Here is a 27692-nt window from a genome sequence, read left to right on the forward strand (position 1 = left end):
GTCCTTTCTCATATTGTCCAGGTTGTTACATTTGTACATGGACTGCTTCACATCTGAGTTGTTGCAAATGGTTCTGAACATAGTACACGTGCAATCATCAGCAAACATCCCTATTTCTGGCCTTATGATGGAAGGAAAGTCATTGATGAAGCAGCTGAATGTGGTTTGGTCCAGGACACAACCCTGCTGTAACCAAGAGATTGTTTATAACAAGGAGCTGAAGCAGAATGGAATTAAATCCAAACATCCTGAGCATCACAAACATGGAGATTGGGAAGGGAGAAATTATTTTTTATACTATCCCATTCAAAGAAATTGAAAGCTGAAAATGGTCAGCAAATTTTAATTCAAAGTAAAGATTATAATAATAATAATCTTTATTAGTATCACAAGTAGGCTTACATTAACACTGCAATGAAGTTACTGTGAAAATCCCCTAGTCGCCACACTCCCGACACCTGTTCGGGTACAGAGGGAGAATTCAGAATGTCCAATTTACCGATGTCTTTTGGGACTTGTGGGAGGAAACGGGAGCACCCAGAGGAAACCCACGCAGACACGGGAGAACAGCAGACTCTGCACAGACAGTGACCCAAGCAGGGCATCGAATCCGGGTCCCTGGCACTGTGAAGCAACAGTGATTAAGAGGACATTGTAGTTTAAATTTATCACAGAATCTAGAACAGGTTAAGGAGTTTGTTTCTAAATATTACTTATAGGGCTGTTCCTCTTTAAAATGCATTTCAAATTTTACATGTTTCTGTAAGATCCCCCTCATCCTTCTAAATTCCAACACATACAGTCCCAGTCTACTCAACCTCTCCTCGTAATCCAACTCCTTCAGCTCTGGGATTAACCTAGTGAATCTCCTCTGCACACCCTCCAGCGCCATTACGTCCTTTCTCATATTGTCCAGGTTGTTACATTTGTACATGTAACCCAAGAGTGTACTGACCACTGAAGATCTTTTCCTGGTCAGTCTGATCATTTCAGGTGCCACCTCAGAATTCTGTGAGGCAACATGTCAGCTCTTTTGTGTTCATTGGAGACTGTGGGTCTGGCAACAGGATCTATTCAATCTATTCTGCTGAATATGTGCGAAAATGATCCATTTCAACCCTATCCATTCAATAATCAATTTTCCTAATCTACTTGGTTATCTCCATTAGCCCAAGCTCACAGGCCCCAAGATTAAACTATACAGTTATTGGCAAGTTCGTGTTAGAGAGAAAAGCGGTCCCATTTCAATACTCTCTTTTTCACTTTGAAAGTCATATAAACTATTTATAATTCTCAATTATTCTGAAACTTTAGGTCTACTTTAAGATGTAAGTAGGAGTATTGTGAGCAGTTTTGTGCCCCATATCCAAGGATGGATGTGCTGGCCTTGGAAAGGGTCCAGAGGAGGTTCACAAGAATGTTTCCTGTGTTTCCTGAAATGAAGAGTTTGTCATATGAGGAACGGTTGAGGACTCTGGGTCTGTACTCGTTGGAGTTTAGATGGATGAGGGGGGGGGGAATCTTATTGAAACTTACAGGATACTGCGTAGCCTGGATAGAGTGGACGTGGAGAGGATGTTTCTATTTGTAGGAAAAACTAGAAGCAGAGGACAGAAATCTCAGACTAAAGGGACGATCCTTTAAAACAGAGATGAGGAGGAATTTCCTCAGCCAGAGGATGGTGAATCTGTGGAACTCTTTGCCACAGAAGGCTGTGGAGGCCAAATCACTGAGTGTCTTTAAGACAGAGATAGATAGGTTTTTGATCAATAAGGGGATCAGGGGTTGTGGGGAGAAGGCAGGAGAATGGGGATGAGAAAAATATCAGCCATGATTGAATGGCGGAGCAAACCCGATGGGCCGAGTGGCCTAATTCTGCTCCTATGTCTTATGGTAAACAGTGGTTTTTGATGATTTTTCCATTGGTCATCTTGTCTGTTATATTTGGAATTATGCTCTTCAATGCTGGCTATCTGACATTGGTTTTTAAGATCTAAATCTTTAACGTGGACTGGCATTTGACAAAGCAAGTTGCTGTGTGGTCACCTACCAAACATTTAAAAAAAAATTAAGTCTATTGATATTCCTCTCAAATTATTCAAGGCTTTGCTTTGTCCATACCAAAACAAATTTCCCACTCATCCACCAATTCTATTCTGTGGGTGGCATGATGACAGTGGCTAGCATTGATGCCTCACAGCACCAGGGACTCGGGTTTGATTCTGGGTGGAGTTTGCACATTCTTCCAGTGTCAGTGTAGTTTCTTGCTCATGCTTCAGTTTCCTCCCAAAGTCCAAAGATGTGCAGGTTAGGTGGATTGCCATGTTAAAATTGCCCCTTAGTGCCTAGGGATCTGTGGGTTAGGTTAGGTTACGGGTTTACAGCAGGGGAGTGGACCTGGTAAAGTGCTCTTTCAGAGGGTTGGTGCAGACTCCATTGGCCCGAATGCTCTCCTTCTGCACTGTAGGGATTCTATGAAATTCACTATTTTGTTGGTGATATCACTCTCCAACAACCCGAGCACATTACCCAAGTGCATACAATCCAGAACTCAAATGAATTTTGTTATTGGGAAATAATTCCAAACAGTTTAAAGGTAACTTTCAAAAAACATTTTTTTTAAAAAGTAGAATAAACAATGTGCTGCAACAATTGGGAGGTGATCAAACCAGTTTTTATTTTATATGATTCCTTGAACAAAAAAAAAAAAAATCTTGTCCACAAAACCCATGAGAAATATTACATTTGGATCAAAAACTACAAACATAAAAGCTGGACTCTGATTACAAGTAATTTTTTTTTCATTTTCATTTTATTTTTTATACAGCAAATCAAAAGCAAAATATTTTAACTTGGAAGAGAAATGGAAATGCATAAAAGAAAACTCAGCTGAGATGTAAATAAAAGCCACAAGATGTTTATTAATTACTAAAATTAAAACTTTAAATTGTGTTCTTGGAGGTTTCTGTGGCTCAATATTTACATAATGCATGTGCGCGCAACTGTTTCATGTATCCAAGAGCTTGATATGTCATGATGCAGGTACAGAAAAAAGGATGACATTACATCAGGTCATAAATTGATTAAAACGTCAGGTAAATGTCCATTCTGATAGTAGAAATAACACATCATACAAGAAATGGTACAGGCAATGACATTTAATCTGTACAAAGGAACAATGCGATCAGTGTGATCAAAAAGGTCCGCTACTAACAAGTTTAACATGCAGACAAGTGTGTTGTGCAACATAGAGCTGTTTATAGCTCAGATAGCTTAAATAAAACAGCTCATTTCTATAAGTCAGCTTTAAAAAGTTCCAATTACTGTTTGTATCCAGGAATGTAACAAAAACAATATTTATCTTCATTTTGAAATTTCACCTCAATCAGACATTTGGCAAAAACTACCACTTCAAATTTCAGAACACAAGTGTCCAAATTTAATCCCGATTGTCTAAATTATCGAGTGGTCCAGGTTCACTTTAGTAGGTAAGGGTCCTGCTGTGTTCCTTTCATCCTTGGATTTGATGATAATCAGAGATGATGCTGGATATGGAGTTAGTTTCAATTCATTCATAAACTCCATGTCTCCGTATATGCTCAGTTTCTGTAATAGCAAATCACACCTAATTACTGAAAGCTTGTGATATTCTTAATTTGTTAATTCCCATGGGATTTATTTGTAAAGCATCAATTAATTTATTTCTGGGTCTCATGAATGGCAGGAGGTTAAGCAGTTGATATATGTTCAGTCACCAGCCGTTACTGGCTAGCAATCAATGACAGGGACACATGCAAGTTCCCACACCACCTCGCAACTCCGGGGCAGAGTCAATTGCATCAATCAGCTGGAAATAGACCACTGACTCTCTTGTTCAGCAAGTTTATTCAATAAATAGTTAAACTATACCAATCAGGGGGACCACCCTTTTCCATAGAATCCCACAGTGCAGGAGGAGGTCATTTGGCCCATCAAGTCTGCACCGAACCTCTGAAACAGCACCCTACCAAAACCCACTTTCCCGCCGTATCCCTGTAACCCGACCCAACCTGAACATCTTTGGACTGTGGGAGGAAAACAGAGCACCTGGAGGAAACACACGCTGACATGGGGAGAATATGCAAACTCCACAGAGTCACCCAAGGCCGGAATTGAACCCAGGTTGCTGGCGCTGAAAGTCAGCAATGCTAACCACTGTGCCGCCCTTGATTTCTTGATAGGACTACTCTTTAGTTAATCCACAATATTTTCCATTCTCTGATTCCTTAGTTTACATCCTTCCTATTATTTCTATTTTGTCAAGGCAAATGTGCATTTTAGAGTTAGATGAAGATGCCCAAACATGGAATGTATTTCTCAGCTTGCAGAAGTGATTTCAGAGGGGCGCTTGGCTTAACCATGTTTAAGCCACACAATTACCTTCCCAAAATAAAAGAGTATTTAGATTGCCTGGTTTGACCTCTGATTTGCTGCCATTTAAGATTTGTTTAACTATAATGACATTATGGATCGACGTTTTACCAGAAGTTCTTAAAAAAGCAGCTTTGGCGTTGTTCATCTCCTCAAATAAACCACTGACTGAAAATGAAGCCGTGCGTTGATTCCTATAATCAGTTAGTAACTTGTAAAGTTTTTGGATGATCTGAACCCTATACAGCTGATAGACGAGCAGACTGCTTATATCCATGCCTCCATGTCAGAATAAATAGTTGTACACAACATCTGTGAAAACCGAATTGTGTTGAATTTTGTGCCGTGCAGTCAACTATTTCTGTGCACTCTGGCAAACGAATGCACCTGCCGGTTTTATAGTTCTTACAGTCAAAAATGTATAATCTAAAGATCTGCCTTGAATAATTCTGCAAAGTCTGGAAGCCTGTGTTTCATAGGGACAGCTGAACGCAAGGGTGCACCACAGTAGTCTAATTTGGGGCATTAAAACCCTAGCTTCCAATGCTCGACGATTCCGGCAAACACAGCAGACAATAAGCAATACAAAGCAGAAGATTTTAGACTTGACCACCAATTCATGCCATGGTTCTTGTAATTCGTTTGATGTGGCAGCATTGGTACAACTGATCTCAGTTTGTCACACATCCAGGATTACCACTTCTAATTATTATCTCCTGAAAATTGGGTGCGAATATGCCGAGATGCCATATAAAGATGGTCTCAATATAGGGGGAGATAGCCAGCTTTCATGGTTCAGGGTCATAGATGAAGAATTACTGCTCAAGAAAGGTTCTAGAGGCTGCAAGCATCTATGCCTCACATGAGTCTTCATCTTCAGGACAGGGTGGGAGAAAAGAAGGGCGGAAGAGGATAAAAATATATCTGAATATCAAATTTTATCCGAATGCCGGGAAAAAGAATCCAGGGAAAAAGGGAGTGAGCGAAAGTCCGCCAAATGTGGTGAGGAGTTCGGACGGAAATAGGAGAGTGCTTGCCAGGTGGAGCCGCGCCCATCACAGTGGAAAAGATGGCCAAAACGATGGCCAGGGTGTTTGATCAGTTGTTTTCAAAATACTTCGAAAGGCATCAGACAGGGAATTCTCTCCGACAGAGATAACGTCCTCACTCAAAGTGGAGGACCTGGAGAACAGGCCACACAGACACATGGAGAATGTGCAAACTCTACACTGACAGTGAACCGTGGACGGGAACGAACCCGGGTCTTCACTGCTGTGATGCAGCCGTGCTAGCCACTGCGCCACCCCAACGGTATACGTATATACCAGGATCTTACAATAGAGCTGGCGAGGAGACAGACTGCCTTCGGTCGGGTTAAGGCAGCATTGTATCAACACAACGTGCGGTTTGGCACGGTCTACCCAGCGAAGCCGAGGGTCACACAAAGGACAGGGATTACAACTTGCGGAAGTGTGTGACACGGCCTAGGACTGGACTGACTTTGGACTTTAAAAAAAAAAATTAAGAGTACCTAATTAATTTATTTTTCCAATTAAGGGCCAAATTAATGTGGCAAATCCACCTAACCTTGTGGTGATGTGGAACTTGCAAGGATTGGGGGGGGGGGGGGCCGTGAAGAGAGCACGGGTTTTCTCGCACTTGAGGTCTAGAAAGCGGACATGGTGCTGTTACAGGAGAACTATCTGAGGGTGAAGGACCAGATGAGGCTGAGGAAGGGCTGGAAGAGCCAGGTGTTTCATTCGGGCTTGGACAGCAGGACGCCGGGTGGGGGCACTAGTGGGCAAACGAGTGAGGTTCCAGATGGAGAAGGTGGTGACGGTGCAGGGAGGGCAGGTACGTGACAGTAACAGGTGCTTTGGAAGGGAGGCTGGTGGTGCTGGTTATGGTATATGACCTGTTGCTAGGTTTGCGAAGAAAATGTTGACTGCCATTCCATATTTGGAGCCCGAAGGCGGACAGATCTCTGCCTCACTGGTCACTTCGGGGGGGAGGGGGTTTGGATCAGTGGAGGTTTTTACATCCATGAGATAGGGAATGCTTGCCTTTCTCGCCAGTGCATAAGCTATACTTGAAGATTGACTTTTTTGTGGTGGGTAAGGTGCTGCCAGCTGCGGTGAGGAAGGCAGAGTATTCGGCGATTGTGATATCGGATCATGTTCCGCATTGGGTGGATGTGGTTCTGGAGAAGGGTCCGGCCCAGAGGCTGGCATGGAGGCTAGATGTGGGCTGATGGCAGACCCGAATTTCGGTACTAAAATGGGGACGGTGATTGAGGAGTATGTGGGGTTTTAAACGGAAGGGGAGGTTTCGCAGTCAGTGGTCTGGGTGGCATTGAAAGCAGTAGTGAGGGGTGAGGTCATTTCCATTCAAGGCGAAGGTGGATAGGAAGGCGCAGGAGGAGCAGCAGCGATTGATGGAAGAAACTTTAGAGGTAGATGGGAGATATGCGGAGGACTTGGAACCGGGTCTTTTGGAGAGGAGGAAGGAGTTGCAGGCGCTTCTGTCCACAGGGAGGGCGATTTGGCAGCCGAGGCGAGTGAGGGGGGCTGGTTTGAGCATGGGGAGAAGGCCAGTCGATTACTGGCAGGCCAGCTTCGTCAGCAGGTGGCAGTGAGGGAGATTGTGCAAATTAGAGATGGGATGGGCAGGCTGGTAGTGGCACCGGAGCAGGTGAAAAAGGTGTTTGAAGGCTTTTATAGGGACTTGTATAAGTCAGAGCCACCAGAGGATACGTCGGATATGAGGGAGTTCTTGGAGCGACTGGAGTGTCCTGAGGTGCGGAAGGAGGAGAGGGCGGGGCTGGAAGTGCAGGCAGCCAAAAGGAAGATGCAATCGAGTAAGGTGCCAGGGTCAGATGGGTTCCCGGCGGAATTTTATGACATTTTTAATAAGCTGGCACTGCTGATGGTACAAATGTTTGAGGATTCAAAGGCTGGGGAAACATTGCAGGAGACGGTGGGGCAGGCATCGATTTCGCAAATACTTGAAAAGGAGAAGGATCCGGTAGAGTGTGGGTCGGACAGGCCCATTTCTCTACTGAACGTGAATACTAAGATATTGGTCAAGGTGCTGGTGCTTAGGTTGGAGCAGGATCAAACGGGGTTCGTTAAGGGCAGACAGCTGTCGTCGAATGTGTGGCGACTGCTGAATGTGGTGCTTTCTCCGGCAGAAGAAAGTGGTGGTGGCATTAGATGCGAAGGCGTTTGACAGGGTAGAGTGGAGCTATCGGTTTGCGGTACTGGGAGAAATTTGGGATTGGGCCTAAGTTTGTGGCATGGGTGAAATTGCTGTACAAGGATCCGATGGCATGTGGAAGAACTATATGAATTCTGGGTACTTTACAGTATTTCAGGGAATAAGGCATGGATACCTCATGTTGAATTGAATTAAGAGTTGTCACATTAACAGAGGTACAGTGAAAAGTATTGTTTGGATTCCAGACAGATCATTCCATACAAGAGCATAGGACATGCATAGTTACACAATGTAAATACATAGGCACAGGCCATGTCCCCCCCCTTCTGTTCACGCTGGCGATAGAGCCCTTGGCCATTGCACTGATGAGGTCGGCCTTGTGGAAAGGGATAATGGGGAGGGGGTGGAGCATAGGGCGTCTCTGTATACAGGCAATTTGTTATTGTACATCTTGGACCCTAGTTTTCGTTGAGGGATGCAATGATGTTAGTAAGGGGTTTCGGGGCATAAATTGAATTTAGGGAAAAGCAAGTATTTTGTGATGTCTTCTCCAGTTTGGGGGCGGGGGGGTTGTTGCCATTCCAGGCGGTGACAACTCATTTTAGGAATCTGTAGGTGCAGATGGTGCGGGATTGGGCATTGCTTCGCAAGCTCAATTTCAGAGCTTTATTGGGAGGGTGGAGGAGGACTTGTTGTGGTGGGATAGTCTTCCCCCTCATTGTTGGCAAGTGGTGATGATGAATATTCTGCTGTGTCTTTTGCTTCTGTTATCAAAGTAATTTCTTAAGGGGGGTGGATAGGCTGGTCGCGTCATTTCTGGGCAGGGATAGTGGCTAGGATAAGGAAAGCAGTGCTCCAAAGGGAGAGGCAGTTCCAAACTTGATATACTATTACTGGGCGGCGAATGCAGAGAAGGTGCGGGGATGGAATAGGAAGATGGAGGCCTTATGGATGTGGATGGAGACGGGTTCCTGTTGGGGTGAGGGTTGTGGACACTGGCAAGGGCACCGCTACCATTTGCCCCAGGGAGGTATTTGTGGAGTCTGGTGGTGGTAGCCACACTGATGATTTGGAGGCAATTCCGGCAGCACTTTTAAGCTGCGGGTAGGCTTGAAGGTTATGCTGATAAGAGGGCAGCATGGTAGCATTGTGGATAGCACAATTGCTTCACAGCTCCAGGGTCCCAGGTTCGATTCCGTCTTGGGCCACTGTCTGTGCGGAGTCTGCACATTCTCCCCGTGTGTGCGTGGATTTCCTCCGGGTGCTCCGGTTTCCTCCCACAGTCCAAAGATGTGCAGGTCAGGTGGATTGGCCATGATAAATTGCTCTTAGTGTCATAAATTGCCCTTAGTGTTGGGTGGGGTTACTGGGTTATGGGGATAGGGTGGAAGTGTTGACCTTGGGTAGGGTGCTCTTTCCAAGAGCCGGTGCAGACTTGATGGGCCGAATGGCCTCCTTCTGCACTGTAAATTCTATGTATGTCTATGTATGGGTTTGAGCCAGAGAGGATGGATGGATGAGGGGTAAAGGAGTTTAAGGATTTATTTTTAGAGGGGTGGTTTGCAAGTTTTGAGGGGTTGGGGGTGAGGCTTGGGCTCCAGCATGAGGGGGGCTTCAGATAAACGCAGGTGCAGAACTACGCGGACAGATTTTCTGAACTTTCTGGTGGCACCGTCCTCTTCATTGCTGGAGGAGGTGCTGTCAGTGATTGGGCTGGAGGGTGGGATAATTTTCAGCGATTTACGGTAGGATTATGGAAGAGGATCAGGTGTCCATGGAAGGGATTATTGGGCTGTGGGAAGAGGAGCTGCGAATGGCATTGGAGGAGGGAGTATGGTGCAAGGTGCGGCAGATGTTTAATGCCTCAACCTCGCACGTGAGGCTGGGGTTGATTCAATTAAAAGTGGTGCATAGGGCGCATTTAACAAAGGAGAGGATGAGCCGGCTGTTTGAGTGGGTGGAGAGTAGCTGCGAACGGTGTAGGAGGAGCCCAGATAATCATGTTCACATGTTTTGGTCCTGCCCGAAGTTGAAGATATTTTGGGGGGTTGTTTATTAGCGCCATGTCAGAGATCTTACACGTAGATTTGGAGCCTGGTCCCTGGAGACCATATTTGGGGTGTCAGACATGTCGGAGCTGCAGACTAGTCCGGGGGCGGATGCCAGCTTTTGCCTCACTTATCGCTCACAGGCGGGTCCTGCTGGGGTGGAGATCAGCTTCTCCCCCCTGGACATGCTGCTTAGTGACAAGGTCTGTATTCTCACTTACCTCTTAAATTTATCTTTGTTCCACGTGTGAATCAGGGCTCATGAGGTCTAGAGTGGGGTGCCCAGAGTGGCAGGACCCAAACTGAGCATCAAGGAACAGGATCTTGCTGAGTAAGTACCACTTGATAGCACCATCAACAATACCTTTCATCACATCACTGATGATTGAGAGTAGACAAATATTGGACAAATTGAGCTCATCCTGCTTTTTGTGGACAGGACACAATGGAGCAATTTTACACATTTTCTGGCAATTTGCTGGAGCTGGACCCGTTATGCAACAGCTTGGCGAGGGATACAGCAATTTAGAGAAAGCAAATCTTCAGCAGTATAGCTGGGATGTGGACAGGGTTCCTAGACTTTGTTGGCTAGTGCCTTCAGCCTTTTCTTCATATTGAGTGGAACATAGGAACAGGACTAGGACATTCAGCCCATCAAGCCTGCTCTGCCATTCAATGATCATCAACGCCACTTTCTGATGCGCTCACCATATCCCTTGATGTACCAGTTTTCAGCAATATATCAATTTCTGTTTTGAACATGCTCAATGATTGAGCTACCGCAGCCCTTCGAGGTAGAAAATTATAAACATTCACCACCCCCAGTGAAACGATTACTCCTCACCTTTGTCTTAAATGGCCCTAACTCCTTATTCGGAGACTGTATCCACTAGTTGCAGACTCACCACACAATGGAAATATTTAAACTAGATCTACCCTGCCAGGCCCTGTAAGAATTCTGTAAGTTTCAATGAGATCACCTCTCACTTCATCAAAACTCTCGAGAATACTGAAAATTGAGTTTCCTCAATTTCTCCTCATAAAACGATAAAATGAGCCATCCCAGAGATTAGTCTGGCGAGCCGTCGTTGCACTCCTCTTATGGCAAGTGTATCCTTCCATTGGTAAGTGGACCAATACTCCAGTTAAGGTCTCACCAAGGCTCTGTACATCTGCAGCAATTCATCTATTTCTGTACTCAAATCTTCTTGTGATGAAACCCAACATACCTTTGCCCTTCCTTACTGTTTGCTGCACCTGTATATCCTCGCTAAAATAGCCATAAATCAATTTCAGTGACTCCTGAACAAGGACACCAACACTTCCCAAACTCTCACCATTTAAGAAATATTCTGTCTTTGGTTAGTCTACCAAAGTGAATAACTTCACACATATTCCATCTGCCACATTCTTGCCCATTTATAGAACCTGTCCAAGTCTGCTTGAAACCTTTCATATTCCCCACAAATTAATCATCAAATTTGGAAATATTACAATTGGTCCCCACATCCAAATCATTTATGTAGATTGTGAACAGCTCTGGCCCTAATTCTTGCAGTACCTCACCAACAGCCTGCCATCTGGAGAATTCCTCCTCTGTTTTCTGTCTGTTAATGAATTCCCAACTCACACTAGTACATTACCCCCAATCTCTTGCGCTCTACTAACCTTCTGTGAGGGACCTTATCAAAAGCCTTCTGAAAATCAAAATGCACGACATCCACTGGTTCTCCTTTAGCTATGCTACAAGTAACATTCTCAAAAAACTCCCAACTAGTTTGTCAAACAGAATTTCCATTTCATAACTTCCATGTTGACTCAAGAGTGAATTGGCTGAAGACTGGCACCCGAGATTCTGGATACCACAGGCAGATGTGGAGATAGATCATCCACACAGCACTTCTGGCTGAGGATAGGTGCAAATGCCTCCACCATTCTGGAGGGTGATAACTGTGAAGCCTCCACCCCTAATATTTTAATTATGCAGCATTCACAACTTGCCAAGGCAGGCTGTGGCAGGACTGCAAGCTTCGATTTGATCTGGTTATGGGTTGCTTTGCACCATCACATACTTCAATTTTTTAAGCATGCATACAAAACCCTGTGTTGTAGCTATTCCAGGTTAATACCTCTTTTAGGTATGCCAGGCCTTATTTTTGAAATCGGTGTTAATTCCATGCCTTAGTGGTAAAGAGTGAAGGATATGCCGGGCAGAGGTTATTGGTCATGGTGGAAGATAATTCTGCAGCTACTGATGGTCCAGAGTGCCTCATGGATGCCCAATTTTACGCTGTTAGATCTGTTCTGAATCTATCCCATTTAGCAGTAAGAATGTCACAAAACTCAATGGAGGGTATCCTCTGAGAAGATGAAACGTCACCTCCACAAGGACTGTGCAGTGTTCACAAGTACCCAAACTCTCGTGCAGCAATGCACTGATGACAGATAGACGAGGGACCAATGCACCGTTGACAGGTAGGTGAGGACAAAGTCAAGTAGGTTTTCCCCTTTTCTTTTCAACACCTGCTGCAGGTCCATCTGGCAGATATATCCTTCAGGGCTTGGTTAGTAAGTTTGTAAGGTGCTACCAAGCCACTTTTTATGATGGGCATTGAAGTTCCCCATCTGTACTTGCCCTTGAGACTCTTAGAACATCTTCCATGGTGTTCCAACATGGAAACGTACTGGTTCATCAGATGAGGGAGGGCAGTAGGTGGTATTCAGCAAGAGGGTTTCCTTGTCCATCCAATACTATAAGACTTCATGGGATCTAGAGTTAATGTTAAGGAATAACAGGGAGTGGGATAGCTTGATCTTGGTTTCGGACAAAGCTCGGCACAACATCGAGGGCCGAAGGGCCTGTTCTGTGCTGTACTGTTCTGCGTTCTAATCCCAAGGCCACTTCCTCCTAACTGAAGCACTGTGCCACCATCTCTGCAAGATCCATCCCTCTGGTGGGGCAGAGCATATCAGGAACGGTGATGGAAAAGTTTGGGACATTGGTTGTAAGGTACAACTATTTCAGGCTATTACTGGACTAATCTGTGGGATAGCACTCCCAATTTCTGCAGAAGTCCCCAGATGTTAGTCAGAAGGACATTGTAGGTTGGCTGGACAGTGTCTGGTTTTTATACCTTTGGTGCCTCAGTCAATGCTAGATGGTTTGTCCAATTTTCTTATTTGACTTTCCTGTAACAGTTTGATGCAAGTAAGTGGCTTGTTAGGTCATTTCAGACTGGCAGTCAAGAATCATTCACATTGTTGTGGTCTGGAGTCATATGTCAATCAGACCAGCTAAGGACAGATTCCCTGCTTAAAAAAGGACATTAGTGAACCAATTGAATTCTTACAACAATCCATTCACTTAAGTTTCTTCAGATTTAATTAATTGTATTTAAATTCTACTAGTTGTCACAGTGAGATTTGAACTCTCTCTCTCGAGCAATACTTTACTGGTTCAGTAACATTGCCTCTATGTGGTTTCCTTAATTTGTTCCAAGTTTGTTGACAACTTCTTACATTTGGTAATGTGTAGCATCTCCTGTAAGAACACCTTGGCACCGACGACTTTAGAATTCGCTGACCTAAAATTTAGTTGGTCATTTTCACACACATACACTTCACAGCAAACACTTTTCACAGCAAACACTCAACTTTCTTCACCCTAGTTACAGATACCTCCAGATATTTTCTCCCAATTTGATAGTACAAGGAAGGTAATATTAGTCTTACCTCTGATGGAATGTGCTGCTCCACGGCTGTGGCAGCAGTAGCACAACAGATCCACAGCAGCACCAGCACAGAGAGCACAAGGGTGGTGGTTAATATCCAGCGAGGTATCCCTGCATTCCTGAAAAAAATAGTTTGCATTTAGCAACCCTGTATTTCACAGCCCATTATGGCTGATGTAGATTACTGAAAAGAAGGCGAACAAAAATCCTTTGCAAATACATTTCTTTTGTTCTCCCTTTTGTCATTTTTTGCCGAAGAGCACAGTTCCAGGCCTCTACAGTGCAAGGTTGTACCAAGGAGGCTGTGAGAGAGTGACCACAGCAAGTCACCTGCCTGGTTTCCCATCCTGTGGAGAAGTACCCATTTTCTGACTCTGCTCAATGTGACAGCAAGGTTTTGAGATCAACTAAGTTGCCAACTTGGGGAAGAGTCCTCATAATTTCTGTATGATACATGACATTAATATAGGGGACTTATGGTGCCTTGAATGAGCCTATTGGAAGAGTTCTGGTGGCAGCCATGGAGTGAATGGTCGTACATAGGGCAGCTCTGGCTCAAAGACATTGGTTTGAGCTCTTTTTACTCGAAAGTGGGGTAGTTTTGGCAGGAAAGTGTTGAAGGAGAAGTCGTCCCCACCCCACCCCCTAATAATAGTGATCGGGTGGTGCAGTGGAAGTAGGGATCCTGGGGACCTCAAGTCGCTAAGGGCAAAGGTAGAGGAGCAGGAGAACTACTGGTCAAGGAGGCAGAATCTACGTATAGTTGGCCTGTCGGAGGTGTGGATGATGCAGGCACACAAAATAAGTTTTGAGGATGCTGACGGGGAAGTGCTGGACAAGGCCGCTGGGGTGGACAGGGTGTACAGGTCCCCAAAACAAAAGCCGAGGGCGGTGATTGTGAGGCTTCACAAGTTTGTGGAGAAGGAAAAGATCCTGTGGTGGGCCAGGGAGAAGCAGAACTGTGAATGGGAGGGGAACCTGCTCCAGATATTTACCAAGATATTGGTGCGGAACTGGCGAAGAGGCGTGCCAGATTTAACAAGGTCAAGCCGGTGTTATATCAAAGGCAGATTCGGTTCAGGGTACTGTACCTGGCGAAACTGTGGGTAACTTTCGACGGTCAAGAGTACTATTTTGAAATGCCAGAAGAGGTCAATGGCTTCATAAGATGCCATAAATTGGGGGAGAATGGAATATTAATGGGAGATGCAGGAGCTGCATTAGCAGAGGTCAGCTGATGCGGGTAACACTTCCAGGGTGAAGGATCAGGTCAGGTTGAGGAAGGAATGGTGGGACAGGTATTTGCTAGTGAATGTATATGCGCCAAATTGGGACGATGTGGGATTTCTCAAGGGGTTGCTGGGAGTGATCCTGGACCTGGCCAGGCAGCAGTTGACACGGGGGGAGGGGGCCAAAGTTTGTGGCGCAGGTCCATCTGTTATGTGCGGCCCCGGTAGCGCATGTATAGACAAACTACTTCGCGGAGCTTTGGGTTGCATAGGGGAACGAGGCAAGGATGTCTGCAGTCACTGCTGCGGTTTGCATTGGCAGCAGAGCTCTTGGCGTTGGCCCTTAGGGGGTCAGTGGAGTGGCAAGTGATTGTGAGGGGGGAGTAGGGAACATGGAGTGTCGCTGTACGTGGACCACCTGTTGCTGTTTGTGTCGGACTCGCTGGAGTGTATGGGAAGAATTATGAGCATACTGGAAAGGTTTGGGGCCATTTCGGGATAGAAGTTAATCGTCGGGAAAATGAGGTGTTCCTGGTGAATGCGGCGAGTCGGGGGGGGGGCAACCTGGGGCATTGCCGTTTAGGGGAGCCAGGGATAGGTTTAGGTATCTGGGGGTCCAGGTTACGGGGGAGGTGACGATGACGCACAAGTGGAACCTGACAACATTGATGGAGGAGGTTAGGAGGGCTTTTAGGAGGTGCGATACACTGCACCCGACACAAGTGTCCAGGTGGTCAAGATGAATGTGCCACCAAGGTTTGTGTTTGTATTCCAGACCCTCCCGAACTTTATCTCCAAGGCTTTTTTCCAGAAATTACAGGCTATGATCTCAGAGTTTCTATGAGCAGGCAAGGTGCCAAGGGTACAAAGAGCCCTGCTACAGAAGCAAAGGCAGAAAGAGGACCAAAATGAATTTCGCTGATTGTCACAAGTAGGCTTCAAATGAAGTTACTGTGAAAAGCCCCTAGTCGCCACATTCCGGTTCCTGTTTGGGGAGGCTTGTACGGGAATTGAACTCGCGCTGCTGGCCTTGTTCTACTTTACAAGCCAGCTATTTAGCCCACTGTGCTAAACCAGCCTGGCGCTCCCATATCTGCTGCGTTAATACTGGACAGCGAACATGGAAAAGGTGAGATGGTGGTGGGAAGGGGGTTCGAGTGGGTTAGGATGGAGGAGGGCTCCTGTAGGGCAGTGTTTTTCAAACTTTTTTTTCCGTGGTCCCATTTTTACCAACCGGCCAATCTTTGCGACCCACGCCGGCCAACCTGCGCGACCCACCACTTTCTCTTACCTGGTTTGTTGCTGACAAAAATGGAGGAAATGGTTTTGGGTCCCTTTGGCCTCCTAACTTGTAAAAAAAAAAAGGCTGCGACCATATAATAATAAAAAATAAAAAAAACACGGCCGCACTGCGCAAGCGTGCCCGATCATTGGTGCGCATGCGCACCGATGATCGGGCACGCTTGCACGCAATGCGGCCAAATTTTTAAAATCTGTTCCTGGCCATTTTGAAGGCCGCTCGCAGCCGGCATTATTAAAAGCCGGCTGCTGCGCGCGGATTTGCGCAATCGGGAGCATCGCGACGGATGGCTCTGCGACTCTCCCGACACCCGCCCGCGACCCACCCGCGGGTCGCGTCCCCGAGCTTGACAATGCCTGTAGTAGGGAATCCAGATTGAGGGCCATGGTGACGGCGTTGTTTCCAATGGCACCAGGAAGTTACAAGATGAGCCTGGTGGTACAGACTACAATCAGGGTGTGGAACCAGTTGAGACACTTTAGGGTGGAGGGGGTCGGTGCTGACACTTGTGGAAATCACAGGTTTAAGTCAGGGGAGATGGATGGCATGTATAGGAGGTGGGACTGGTGAAGGCAAGGGTTCTGTATCTGGAAGAGAAGCTTGCAGGTCTGAAGAGCTGCGGGAGCTGTTTGAGTTGCCGAAAGGAAGTGAATTCAGGTACATGCAAGTGAGGGATTTCATGCGGAAGAAATGGAGAGGGTTTACCAAGGAAGTTGGCGAGATGCTGGGAGGCAGTTTTCGGGATGCTATCGAAGATAGTGGGGGTAGAGATCAATCGCCACCCAATGGCGGCGCGATTTCTGGGGTGTCAGAAATGGCGGAACTGATGGATGGGCCGAGGGCTGATGTCTTGGCCTTCGCCTCTCTAATTGCCGGCGAAGAATATTTCTGGGTTGGTGGTTGGCGACACCACCGGGGTGGCAGCCTGGCTGGGGGACCTATATAACTTCCTTTGGCTGTAAAGATCAAGTTCGAGTTGAGGGGATCAGTGGAGGGCTTTGAGGCACGCTGGGGACTGTTTATGACAATGTTTGAGAAATTGTTTGTCATGGTTGGGGGAGGGGGGGCTGAAAAAGGAGGGAAAGCGTAGAAACTGAATTGTGGGGGGTGCTAAGAATGCTATTGATCTGTATGGTTGTATTTTTGAATCTGTTTGGAATAAAATACATTTAAAATAATTAAATGATACTTATTGGAAGGAAATAAACTAAGGTTAAATTGTTACTTAAAGTAAAATGAATTTACCATGTGATTTTTACAATACAGTCAATAAATAGATTTTTAAAAAGCAGTGTTACAGTTTTATAATGATTTCTGCACTAACAGTTTGAAGTGGTTACTTGTCCTGGGACAGATTTCTAGACATTGCTGATCATCTGGCTGCTGAAGTTCAAACTAAGTAAGGCCAGAAGGCGAGTATTGGCAGCATATTATCCATGGAGAACTTGCATTTGTCTTTGAAACAGTTACCACTAGAGTTTGAACCAACAATCACTTGACTCTACTCCTTTAGCTCAGTTGGATGGGCAGCTAAGTTTGTGATGCAGAGCAAGACCCAAGTTAATTTCCCGCACCGGTTGAGGTTATTCATGAAGGAGTCACCTTCTCAACCTTGCCCCTCTTCTGAGGTGCGATGATCCTCAGATTAAATCACCACCAGTCAGTTCTCCCCCTCAAAAAGGGGAAAGCAGCCAATGGCCATCTGGGACTTCTGACTTTACTTCACTCCCTTCTATAGCAACCATGGGACAACAATCAGCATCCTTCAGTTGGTCAATTACAACTGGATTCCACAGCATCTGAACTAGAGTACGCAATTCAGTCCCTAGATCTTATTACATTATTTAAATTTTAAAAAGGCTAGCATTTATGTAGCCCCATTCACAACCAAAGGACATCCCAAAGCACCCTACAGACAATGAAATATCTTTGAAGTGTAGTCACTGTTGTAGGAATCACAGCCCCCAGAAGCAAATTAGATTATGACGTATATGCATCTTACCTCATCTACTTGCCTTGGTTCTGTAACTCTTAATACAGGTAAAGGGGATTTGATCTCTGTGCACATTAAATAGTCCACCACAAACAATAATTCTGAGACTGCTCACACATCACAATCTCCCATTTTGATTTTTGAGCCACAATTCACCAAAATACCTACTTTGACAAACATTCCAAGACACTCTGGTATTCCTGCTCATGGCCCTCCTTCAAATATAAGCCAGTTCCATGTTCCTTTCTGAAAGCTTTACGAGTATCATCATAGATGGCTTTGGCTATATGATCTATTGATGAAGAACAATAGAGTGTTTTCACGCACAGTACTGAATTCCCAACACTAGTAACATTTTTGCTGGCAGCCTAGATGCCTCGTCAATACTCATAGCTCAAGGTACCAACACTGACAACAGCTGAAAAGGTGATTAGGTTTTTAAAGCTTGATGATGGTTAGAAACGGACGACAGAGGAAGATAAGGAACCCCGGTTTTGATCAGTGAAAGAATTAATTGAGCTCAAAATTTGGGTGATGAGGCCCAATTTCAAAACAGTGAGTATGTAGAGAAGTGTGTAGAATGTGTGTTAGGAGGAAGTCAGGGAAGCTCAGAACAACAATGACCACAATAATGACTCAGTAGAAAGAAACAAGATAACTACAAGACAGGTCAGCTACAGATGAAAAACAATTACAAGAATTCAAGCAGTGCAAAAATGCAAAGGGCTATACAGATAAATTCTTTAAGAATATTCCATGTCCAAGGCAGTTTGGTGCATTACAGTTGAACCAACATGCATTTATATAGGATAAAAGCAAATTACTGCAGAGCCTGGAATCTGAAATCAAAGAAAATGCTGGAAAATCTCGGGTCTGGCAGCATCTGCAGGGAGAGAAAAGAGCTACGTTTCGAGTCCAGATGACCCTTTGTCCACCTTTGTCCCTGGCTGCCAGCTGCCCTCTTGCACTTGTCCAAGATCCTTCAGATGATCCTGGGTGGTATGTGATTGTGCTATTTCATCATGGGAATGGCTGCCAGGCCTGCTGAGATTTTCCAGCATTTTCTGTTTGGATGTATTAATATAGTACAGTTCTTATCAGAGAAAAAACTCCAAGTTACTTTATTATGGTATAATCAGGATAAAAGTGGACAATTAATTGAGGGGATATTAGGAGGTGACCAAAATCTTGACAAAAAGATTTTTTTTTTGGGGGGGGGGGGGGGGGGGGGGAAAGAGATCTTAAAAGAGAGGTGGAAAAATTTAGAATGGAAATTCCATAGCATGGATTTTAGATAACTAAGAGTCACCAATGGTGGGGGATAGAGCACAGAATTAGATGAACAGAAAGTCTAGGAAAAGAGTTGGAGGGCTGGAAGGAGTCGTAGAAGTATGGAGTTATGAAAAATTTAAACACAAGAATCAGAATTTTAAATTTGGAGCTGCTGGTGGACTGCAAGCCAGAATTTGTCAATGATGGCAGGAATGATATGTAAACAGAATTTGGAGCTGGAGAGGATACCCTCCTCCCATACCAACAAAAATAAACCAAACCTGTGGAACAGTGGGTTATATTTCACTGAACAGGGTAGGGTGGAGGCCATAAAATTCAGGCAATTGGTCAAGCAACACAATAACCAAACTGAATGCAGAGAATGGTTACTCATGGTTGTGCTGCACAAATGCAGACTTGTAACGTGGAAATGTTTTGGCATTGACCGAATACAAATAATATAAAACACAGGGAAACGGACAAATGCAAGTTTGTAAAACTGAAATAATAACTGTACAAGCTTATGTAAATATTATGAATTTTAAATTTTACACACCACTGTTAATAAAAGGAATTGCGCTACTGAAAAGCTTCATTCAAATAAAATTACGCAACAGTGTATTGATCTCACAACAATTACAATGACTACACTTTTTGTAAATATAAAGTCAGCAATATCTCTACAATTTATCCTGGAACTTATCACAGTAAATAGGTCAAAAGTCATGCACCAGAATAGCTTTAAAGTCCAAAGGGTGCCCGACCAAGACCAAAACTCAATTTTCATTTAGGAATTTTATTCCTGTTCTATCAGCAATTTGTAAACCAACTTGGTTATTTTAGATTAAACATATTACTTTCAGCAAACGGTAGAGCTTCCATGAGTATCAAGTCAATGTTAAACACGATGATATGTATGTTTTCCTTCTTCCATTGCACGCCTCCCCCAACCAAAGATGCAACTTTTGCTGGATTAAAGTTCCCTGGCTGCCAGCTGCCCACTTGCACTTGTCCATCCTTGCTAGGTTCTTGGGTGGTCTGTGACTATGCTATTTCATCATGGGAAGGGACAACGGTAGAGGATCATTTAAACCTAACCAAATCCCTGTGCTCAGTTTGTCTCACAGATTCACATATCAGCAGGTATTTTTGCAGCAAGAACCAAAATCAGTGTGGAATAGTATACTGGTGGCAAAGTTTGGTTGAGCTAATATCCATGAAGGCTGGAAATATGGTTTCAAGAACACTGGAACAAAGTCTGGGGAGATGAATGGAGCCTGTGTCAAAGCTACAAGTTTATGATGAGGACAAAAGATGGTGGATTTAGTATTCTCCAATGTGCAGCAGGAAGTTCACTCAGAACGTAATGTCAACTTCTTGTCAAGAGTGCAGGGGAGATTTACTAGAAAAGGTATTCCTATTGAGGAGAGACCCCAATTATCAGGAGGGACTGGAGAAGCTGGGATTATTCCCCTTAGAGAAGCAGAAGTGGAGATTCAATAATGGCGTCCAAAAATTGTGGCGCATTTTGATAAAATAGATATGGAGTGTCATAATATACATCAGTATATCATGGTGCAGACACACACACTGATGGACACACAGTGGGACCAATCAACACACACAACACCGCAACCAATCACCAGTTAGAGCACATGCACTATAAAGACTGGAGGCATCAGAGTTCCCGCTCATTCGAGCTGCAGCTTCCTAGTAGGACAGAGCTCACAGCCTGCAGCACAGATATTCACCATGTGCTGAGTGCATCGACTGGTTAGGACAAGGCATAGGTCTTTAGTTCAATCTAATATTGTGTTAACCCACAGTGAAAGTATGTTCAACAGTTTCTAACTTAATAAAATAGTGTTGCACTATTTCAAGTGTTGGTGGCCTGTACGTGTTCCACGGATCCAGAGCGCCCAACACATCATGATACCAGGATTTGAGGGATATTAGCACTTCTTAGACCTACTTGCAAGTGATCTGCCTTCCACCAGCATTCCGTCATCCTGCAACATGGACAACATCTGCCCGCCGCCGCCGCTCCGCATCGCCGACAACCTAGGGGCCAACTGGAAGATATTCAAACAGCGCTTCCAGCTCTTCCTTGAGGCCACAGACAGGGAGGACGCCTCGGATACCAGGAAGATTGCTTTCCTCCTCTCCACGGCCTGAGACCATGCCATCCACATTTTCAACTCTCTCACCTTTGCGGATGATGAAGATAAAACAAAGTTCAAGACGGTCCTCCTCAAGTTTGACACTCACTGCAGCGTAGAGGTGAATGAAAGTTACGAGCGCTACATGTTCCAACAGCGTTACTTTCTCACTCACCTCCGCATCCTTGCGCAGTCTTGCAGCTACGGGCCCACCTCCGACTCCATGATACGCGACCAGATCGTTTTTGGTGTTTAGTCGAACCCCCTAAGCTAGCAGCTCCTCAAGGTAAAGCAACTCACCCTAGCGACCGCCATCGAGACCTGTGTCCAACACGGAAACGCCCAAGAGTCGGTATTCCCACATCCAAGCGGCTGAAACGGCGCGGCAAGGTCCCCACGAGGCGGAACGGGTCCAAGCAATCGACCAACTCCAGGGCCTCAGCCTGGATGAAGGCGGCCATTTTGCACGCTTTTCGCGGACTCCCGCGCTTGTGCGCACCAAAAGAGGGGACGTCGACGAACGTAATGCGCAGGCGCACACCACGTACGACCGCACCGCACATGCGTGGTGGCGCAGTGAACGTGCTGACGCTACAACGTGCAGCAACTGTGGCTCCGCCCATTTAAAACGGCAATGCCCTGCCAAATCTCGACAATGCCCGAGATGTGGCAAACTTGGCCACTATGCCGAGCAGCTCAGCCTGCCAATTCATATCGCTTCAGCCAGCCTCGCAGGAATGTCCGGGCCATTCAACCCATGGTCACCGAGTCCGATGCGGACCTCCCACACAACATTGACACCGAGGACCCGAAGGCACCTTTTCGAGTCGGTATCGTGACAAAAAAACGGTGCCCCCGAAGCAAAGACACCAGCCGCTGTCGGTATACAGCATCGATCCAGACGATGAGTGGTGTGCCTCCCTGACGGTCCCAAATACGATTCCGCCTGGACACTGGTGCCTCCGCCAATCTCATTGCGCGGTCGGACCTCCAAAGCCTTCATGTCAAACCAGCCATTCTGCCATCAGCCTGCCAGCTATTGGATTACAATGGCAATGCCATTGATGCCTGCGGCTCCTGCCAACTTGAAGTGACGCACAGGTCACGCAAAGCCAACCTTCCTTTTGAAATCATGGGCTCCTCAAAAGCCTCCCTGCTTTGTGCGTAGGCATGCAAGCTGTTGAACCTAGTTCAGAGAGTTCACTCTCTCGCTCTCTCTCCTGATGACACGTCTGCCTTTCAGGACACCGACTTCAGGGCACAACTCAACGCCATCATCAACCAGCACCACGACGTCTTCGAAGGCATGGGCACGCTCCCATACACCTACAAGATCTTATTGAAACATATTGCCACGCCTGTGCTGCACGCACCTCGCAGGGTCCCAGCACCCCTTAAGGACCGCCTCAAGCAGCAGCTGCAGGACCTCCAGGACCAAGGAGTGATTTCCAGAGTCATGGAACCAACCGACTGGGTCAGTTCCATGGTATGTATAAAAAAGCCTTCCGGCGAATTGAGAATTTGCATTGATCCCAAGGATCTAAATCGCAGTATCATGAGGGAGAATTATCCAATTCCCAAGCGCGAAAAGATCATATGCGAGATGGCTCGCGCCAAGCTCTTCACCAAACTCAACGCCTCAAAAGGATTCTGGCAAGTCCAGCTCAACAAATCGAGCAGGACACTGTGCACATTTAATACCCCCTTTGGCAGATATTGCTGCAACAGGATGCCGTGTGGGATCATAACTGCTTCAGAAGTGTTCCATAGGATTATGGAACAAATGATGGAAGGCATTGAAGGTGTTCGCGTCTATGTCGACGACATAATCATTTAGTCCACCACCCCGCAGGAGCGCGTCAGTCGCCTCCAGCGCGTATTCAAACGTATACGTGAGCATGGCCTCCGCCTCAACAGGGCCAAATGCTCTTTTGGTCAGACGGAACTCAAGTTCCTCGGGGACCACATCTCCCAGTTGGGTGTACGGCCGGATGCGGACAAGGCGGCTGCTATGAAAACGCCAGAGGACAAGAAGGCGGTCCTCAGATTTCTGGGCATGGTCAATTTTTTAGGGAAGTTCATCCCTAACCTTGCCTCTCATACCACGGCTCTCAGGAACCTGGTCAGGAAGACGACAGACTTCCAATGGCTCCCTGCCCACGAGCGCGAATGGAAAGAACTCAAAACCAAACTCACCACGGCCCCGGTCTTAGCTTTCTTTGATCCAGCAAAGGAGACCAAAATTTTGACCGATGCCAGCCAATCCGGCATTGGGGCAGTGCTCCTGCAACGCGAGGAGGCCTCATCATGGGCCCCCGTTGCATATGCGTCACGCGCCATGACCCCCACGGAGCAGCGCTTCGCGCAGATAGAAGAGGAGTGCCTGGGCCTTCTGACCGGTGTGGTTATGTTTCACAATTATGTATACGGACTTCCTCAATTCACCGTCGAGACCGACCATCGCCCGCTGGTCAATATAATACAGAATGACTTCAACGACATGACGCCTCGCCTCCAGCGTATTCTTCTCAAGCTCCGGCGATATGACTTCCAGCTGGTATACATCCCAGGCAAAGACCTCATCATTGCTGACGCTCTCTCCAAGACAGTCAACACGCCATGTGACCCAGTGGGATTCGTCTGCCAGGTTGACGCCCATGTGGCCTTTGCGGCCTCCAATCTACCTGCCACGGATGAACGCCTTGTCCAAATTCGCCGCAAGACAGCGGCTGACCCTTTGCTACAGCGTGTCATGCGCCACGTAACAGACGGGTGGCTCAAGGGCCAATGCCCTCAGTTCTATAATGTCAGAGATGATCTGGTGGCCGTAGACGGGGTTCTTCTGAAACTGCACCGCATTGTCATCCTGCATAGCATGCGCCAGCTCGCCCTGGAACAGCTACACGAGGGCCACTTTGGCATGGAAAAGTGCCGCCGACGGGCCCGAGAGGCAGTGTACTGGCCCGGCATTAATGAAGACGTAGCCAACACAGTGCTCAACTGCCCACTTGTCAGTGCTTCCAGCCGGCCCAACCACGTGAGATCCAGCAGCCCCATGAGTTGGTCACGTCACCATGTACCAAGGTGGGCATCGACCTGGTCCACGCGCTGGGTAGAGACTATGTCCTGATCGTGGACTACTTTTCAAATTACCCGGAGGTGATACGGTTGCATGTTATCACATCGCCTGCAGTCATCCGTGCCTGTAAGGATACCTTTGCTCGACACGGCATCCCACTCACGGTTATGTCAGACAATGGCCCCTGCTTCGCCAGCCAGGAATGGTCCAACTTTGCCAGGTGGTACAATTTTGCCCATGTGACGTCCAGTCCCCTGTACCCCCAATCCAACGGCAAAGCGGAGAAGGGAGTACATATAATCAAACGGCTCCTCTGCAAGGCTGCCGATGCTGGGTCCGATTTCTACCTCGCCTTGCTGGCCTATCGCTCCGCCCCACTGTCCACTGGCCTGTCGCCAGCCCAATTGCTCATGGGTCGTGCCCAGAGGACGACGGTGCCGTCCATTCATGTCCCAGACCTCGACCACGTTCCGGTCCTTTGACGGATGCAGCTGTCTCGTGCACAGCACAAGGCGGCTCATGACTCCCGTGCAGCTGATCTCCCTGCTCTGGCTCCAGATGACAACGTCCGCATCCATTTTCTGGATGGTGGCTGGTGTGCAACCGCTGTTGTCCTTCGGCAGGTGGCCCCCCACTCGTTCCTGGTTCATCTACCGGATGGCTCCATTCGGCGCCGCAATCGACGCGCCCTTCGTCTCGTTCCACGCTCGCTACATGATCCTCCAATGTCACCTCGCCCTCCTGCTGACCCTGCCATGGACTATGCAGAGATCCCTGTCACTCTGCATCCCCCCGACTCTGACGCAGTCCAGCCCGCTCCTCAACCGGCGGCTCCCGACCCACACTTGAGGCAGTCAACCAGAATTCGTCGCCCACCTCAGAGACTTAACTTATTAACTTTGCAGACTTATAGACTGTCTGAATTGTTTTGTTCCTCTGTTTGATCGTTTCCCTGGTTTGTATCTAGTGTTCATCTCGTTATTCTGTTGCATACTGTTTTTCTGCACCAGGCACCTTCCCATGTAAATAGCGTCTCATGTACATAGTCCCGTAAATATGTCGTTCACACCCCACACGTAGTTAGGGACATTCTCACCATACACTATTTATTGCCACACATGTACATTCTTTTATAAAAGGGGGGGGGGGGAGGAGATGTCATAATATACACCAGTATATCATGGTGCAGGCACACACACTGATGGACACACAGTGGGACCAATCAACACACACAACACCGCAGCTAATCACCAGTTAGAGCACACGCACTATAAAGACAGGGGGCATCAGAGTTCCCGCTCATTCGAGGTGCAGCTTCCTAGTAGGACAGAGCTCACAGCCTGCAGCACAGATATTCACCATGTGCTGAGTGCATCGACTGGTTAGGACAAGGCATAGGTCTTTAGTTCAATCTAATATCGTGTTAACCCACAGTGAAAGTATGTTAAACAGTTTCTGACTTAATAAAATAGTGTTGCACTATTCCAAGTGTTGGTGACCTGTATGTGTTCCATGGATCCAGAGTGCCCAACACAACATGGAGAAACTGTTTTCACCGGCAGGAGGGTCAGGAACAAGAGGACACAAGAGAACCAGGGAGGTGATGAGGAGATTGTGTTAACAGTAGTTTTCTAATAGAAATTGAATATATACTTGAAAAGGAGAAAGAGCGTATATCAAGACTGGAGTGCGGAGGTGGCGAGAAGGAGGGCGAGCTTTAATTGGGCCAAGGCGGTGCTTCACAAAAAGAAGATAAAATTCGGAATGCTGCAACCGGCAAGACTGTGGGTCACATATCAAGGGAGGCACCACTACTTTGAGACGGCGGATGATGCGTGGACTTTTATCGTGGAAGAAAAATTGGAATGAGCGGGTTATTTAATAATAAAAAAAAAAAGAACGTTTGAAACAAAGTGGTGGGGCGAGTATGGGGGGTGAAGAGGGGGGTAAAAAAGGAGTTTTATGTTATTAATCCTGCGATGTGGTAACTTTTCTCTCTTCCACAGGAGGTGGTGGGGGGGGGAGGAAAGGAGGTGGAGGAGATGGGGCGTTGGCCATTGGGGGCGGGGCCAAGGGGGAAGCGCGGGCTCGGTTCCCGCGCTATGATAATCATGGCGGGAATAGGGAAGCAGGAAGGAGGGGGCGTCGCACGGTGCGAGCAGAGGTCACGGGGGGGGAAGCCGAGGTCGGCCAGAGTTTGCTGACTTCTGGGAGCAACATGGGGGGTGTAACTACGCTAGTGGGGGATCTAGGGGGGCGGGGAATTATTGGGCTGCTGCTGCTGGGGAGAGGGGGGGAGCACAGCTGCGTGGGAACCGGATGAGCTGGAAAAAGGGGATGGCTAATCGACAAGGAGGGGGGGTAAAAAGCCCCCCAACCCGGCTGATCACGTGGAACGTGAGAGGGCTGAACGGGCCGATAAAGAGGGCACGGGTACTCGCACACCTTAAGAAACTTAAGGCAGACGTGGTTATGTTACAGGAAACGCACTTGAAACTGATAGACCAGGTGAGACTATGCAAAGGTTGGGTGGGGCAGGTGTTCCATTCGGGGCTAGATGCGAAAAACAGGGGGGTGGCTATATTAGTGGGGAAGCGGGTAATGTTTGAGGCAAAGACGAGAGTGGCGGATAGCGGGGGCAGATACGTGATGGTGAGTGGCAAACTACAGGGGGAGATGGTGGTTTTGGTAAACGTATATGCCCCGAACTGGGATGATGCCAATTTTATGAGGCGTATGCTAGGACGCATCCCGGACCGAGAGGTGGGAAAGTTGGTAATGGGGGGAGATTTCAATACGGTGTTGGAACCAGGGCTGGACAGGTCGAGGTCCAGGACTGGAAGGAGGCCGGCAGCAGCCAAGGTGCTTAAAAATTTTATGGAGCAGATGGGAGGAGTAGACCCGTGGAGATTTAGCAGAACTAGGAGTAAGGAGTTTTCGTTTTTCTCCTATCTCCACAAAGTCTATTCGCGGATAGACTTTTTTGTTTTGGGAAGGGCGTTGATCCCGAAGGTGAGGGGAACGGAGTATACGGCTATAGCCATTTCGGATCACGCTCCACATTGGGTGGACTTGGAGATAGGGGAGGAAACAGAAGGGCGCCCACCCTGGAGAATGGACATGGGACTAATGGCAGATGAGGGGATATGTTTAAGGGTGAGGGGGTGCATTGAAAAGTACTTGGAACTCAATGATAATGGGGAGGTCCAGGTGAGAGTGGTCTGGGAGGCGCTGAAGGCAGTGGTTAGAGGGGAG

General features: G+C 46.9%; 1 protein-coding gene across 1 annotated transcript in view; it reads right to left on the reverse strand.

Moving 5' to 3' along the window:
• Window positions 1–2658: 2658 nt before the first annotated feature.
• Window positions 2659–27692, reverse strand: part of tmem59 (transmembrane protein 59) — an 83434-nt gene continuing 58400 nt past the window's right edge. Inside the window, exons 6-8 of the mRNA XM_072511325.1 lie at window positions 18096–18219; window positions 13407–13524; window positions 2659–3606 (exon numbers count right to left, since the gene is read on the reverse strand). Of these exons, the coding sequence (XP_072367426.1) occupies window positions 3454–3606; window positions 13407–13524; window positions 18096–18219 (395 nt within the window). The 3' untranslated portion in view covers window positions 2659–3453. The remainder of the gene's footprint in view (window positions 3607–13406; window positions 13525–18095; window positions 18220–27692) is intronic.

Source organism: Scyliorhinus torazame, chromosome 7, assembly GCF_047496885.1.
Source record: "Scyliorhinus torazame isolate Kashiwa2021f chromosome 7, sScyTor2.1, whole genome shotgun sequence".
Classification (NCBI taxonomy): domain Eukaryota; kingdom Metazoa; phylum Chordata; class Chondrichthyes; order Carcharhiniformes; family Scyliorhinidae; genus Scyliorhinus; species Scyliorhinus torazame.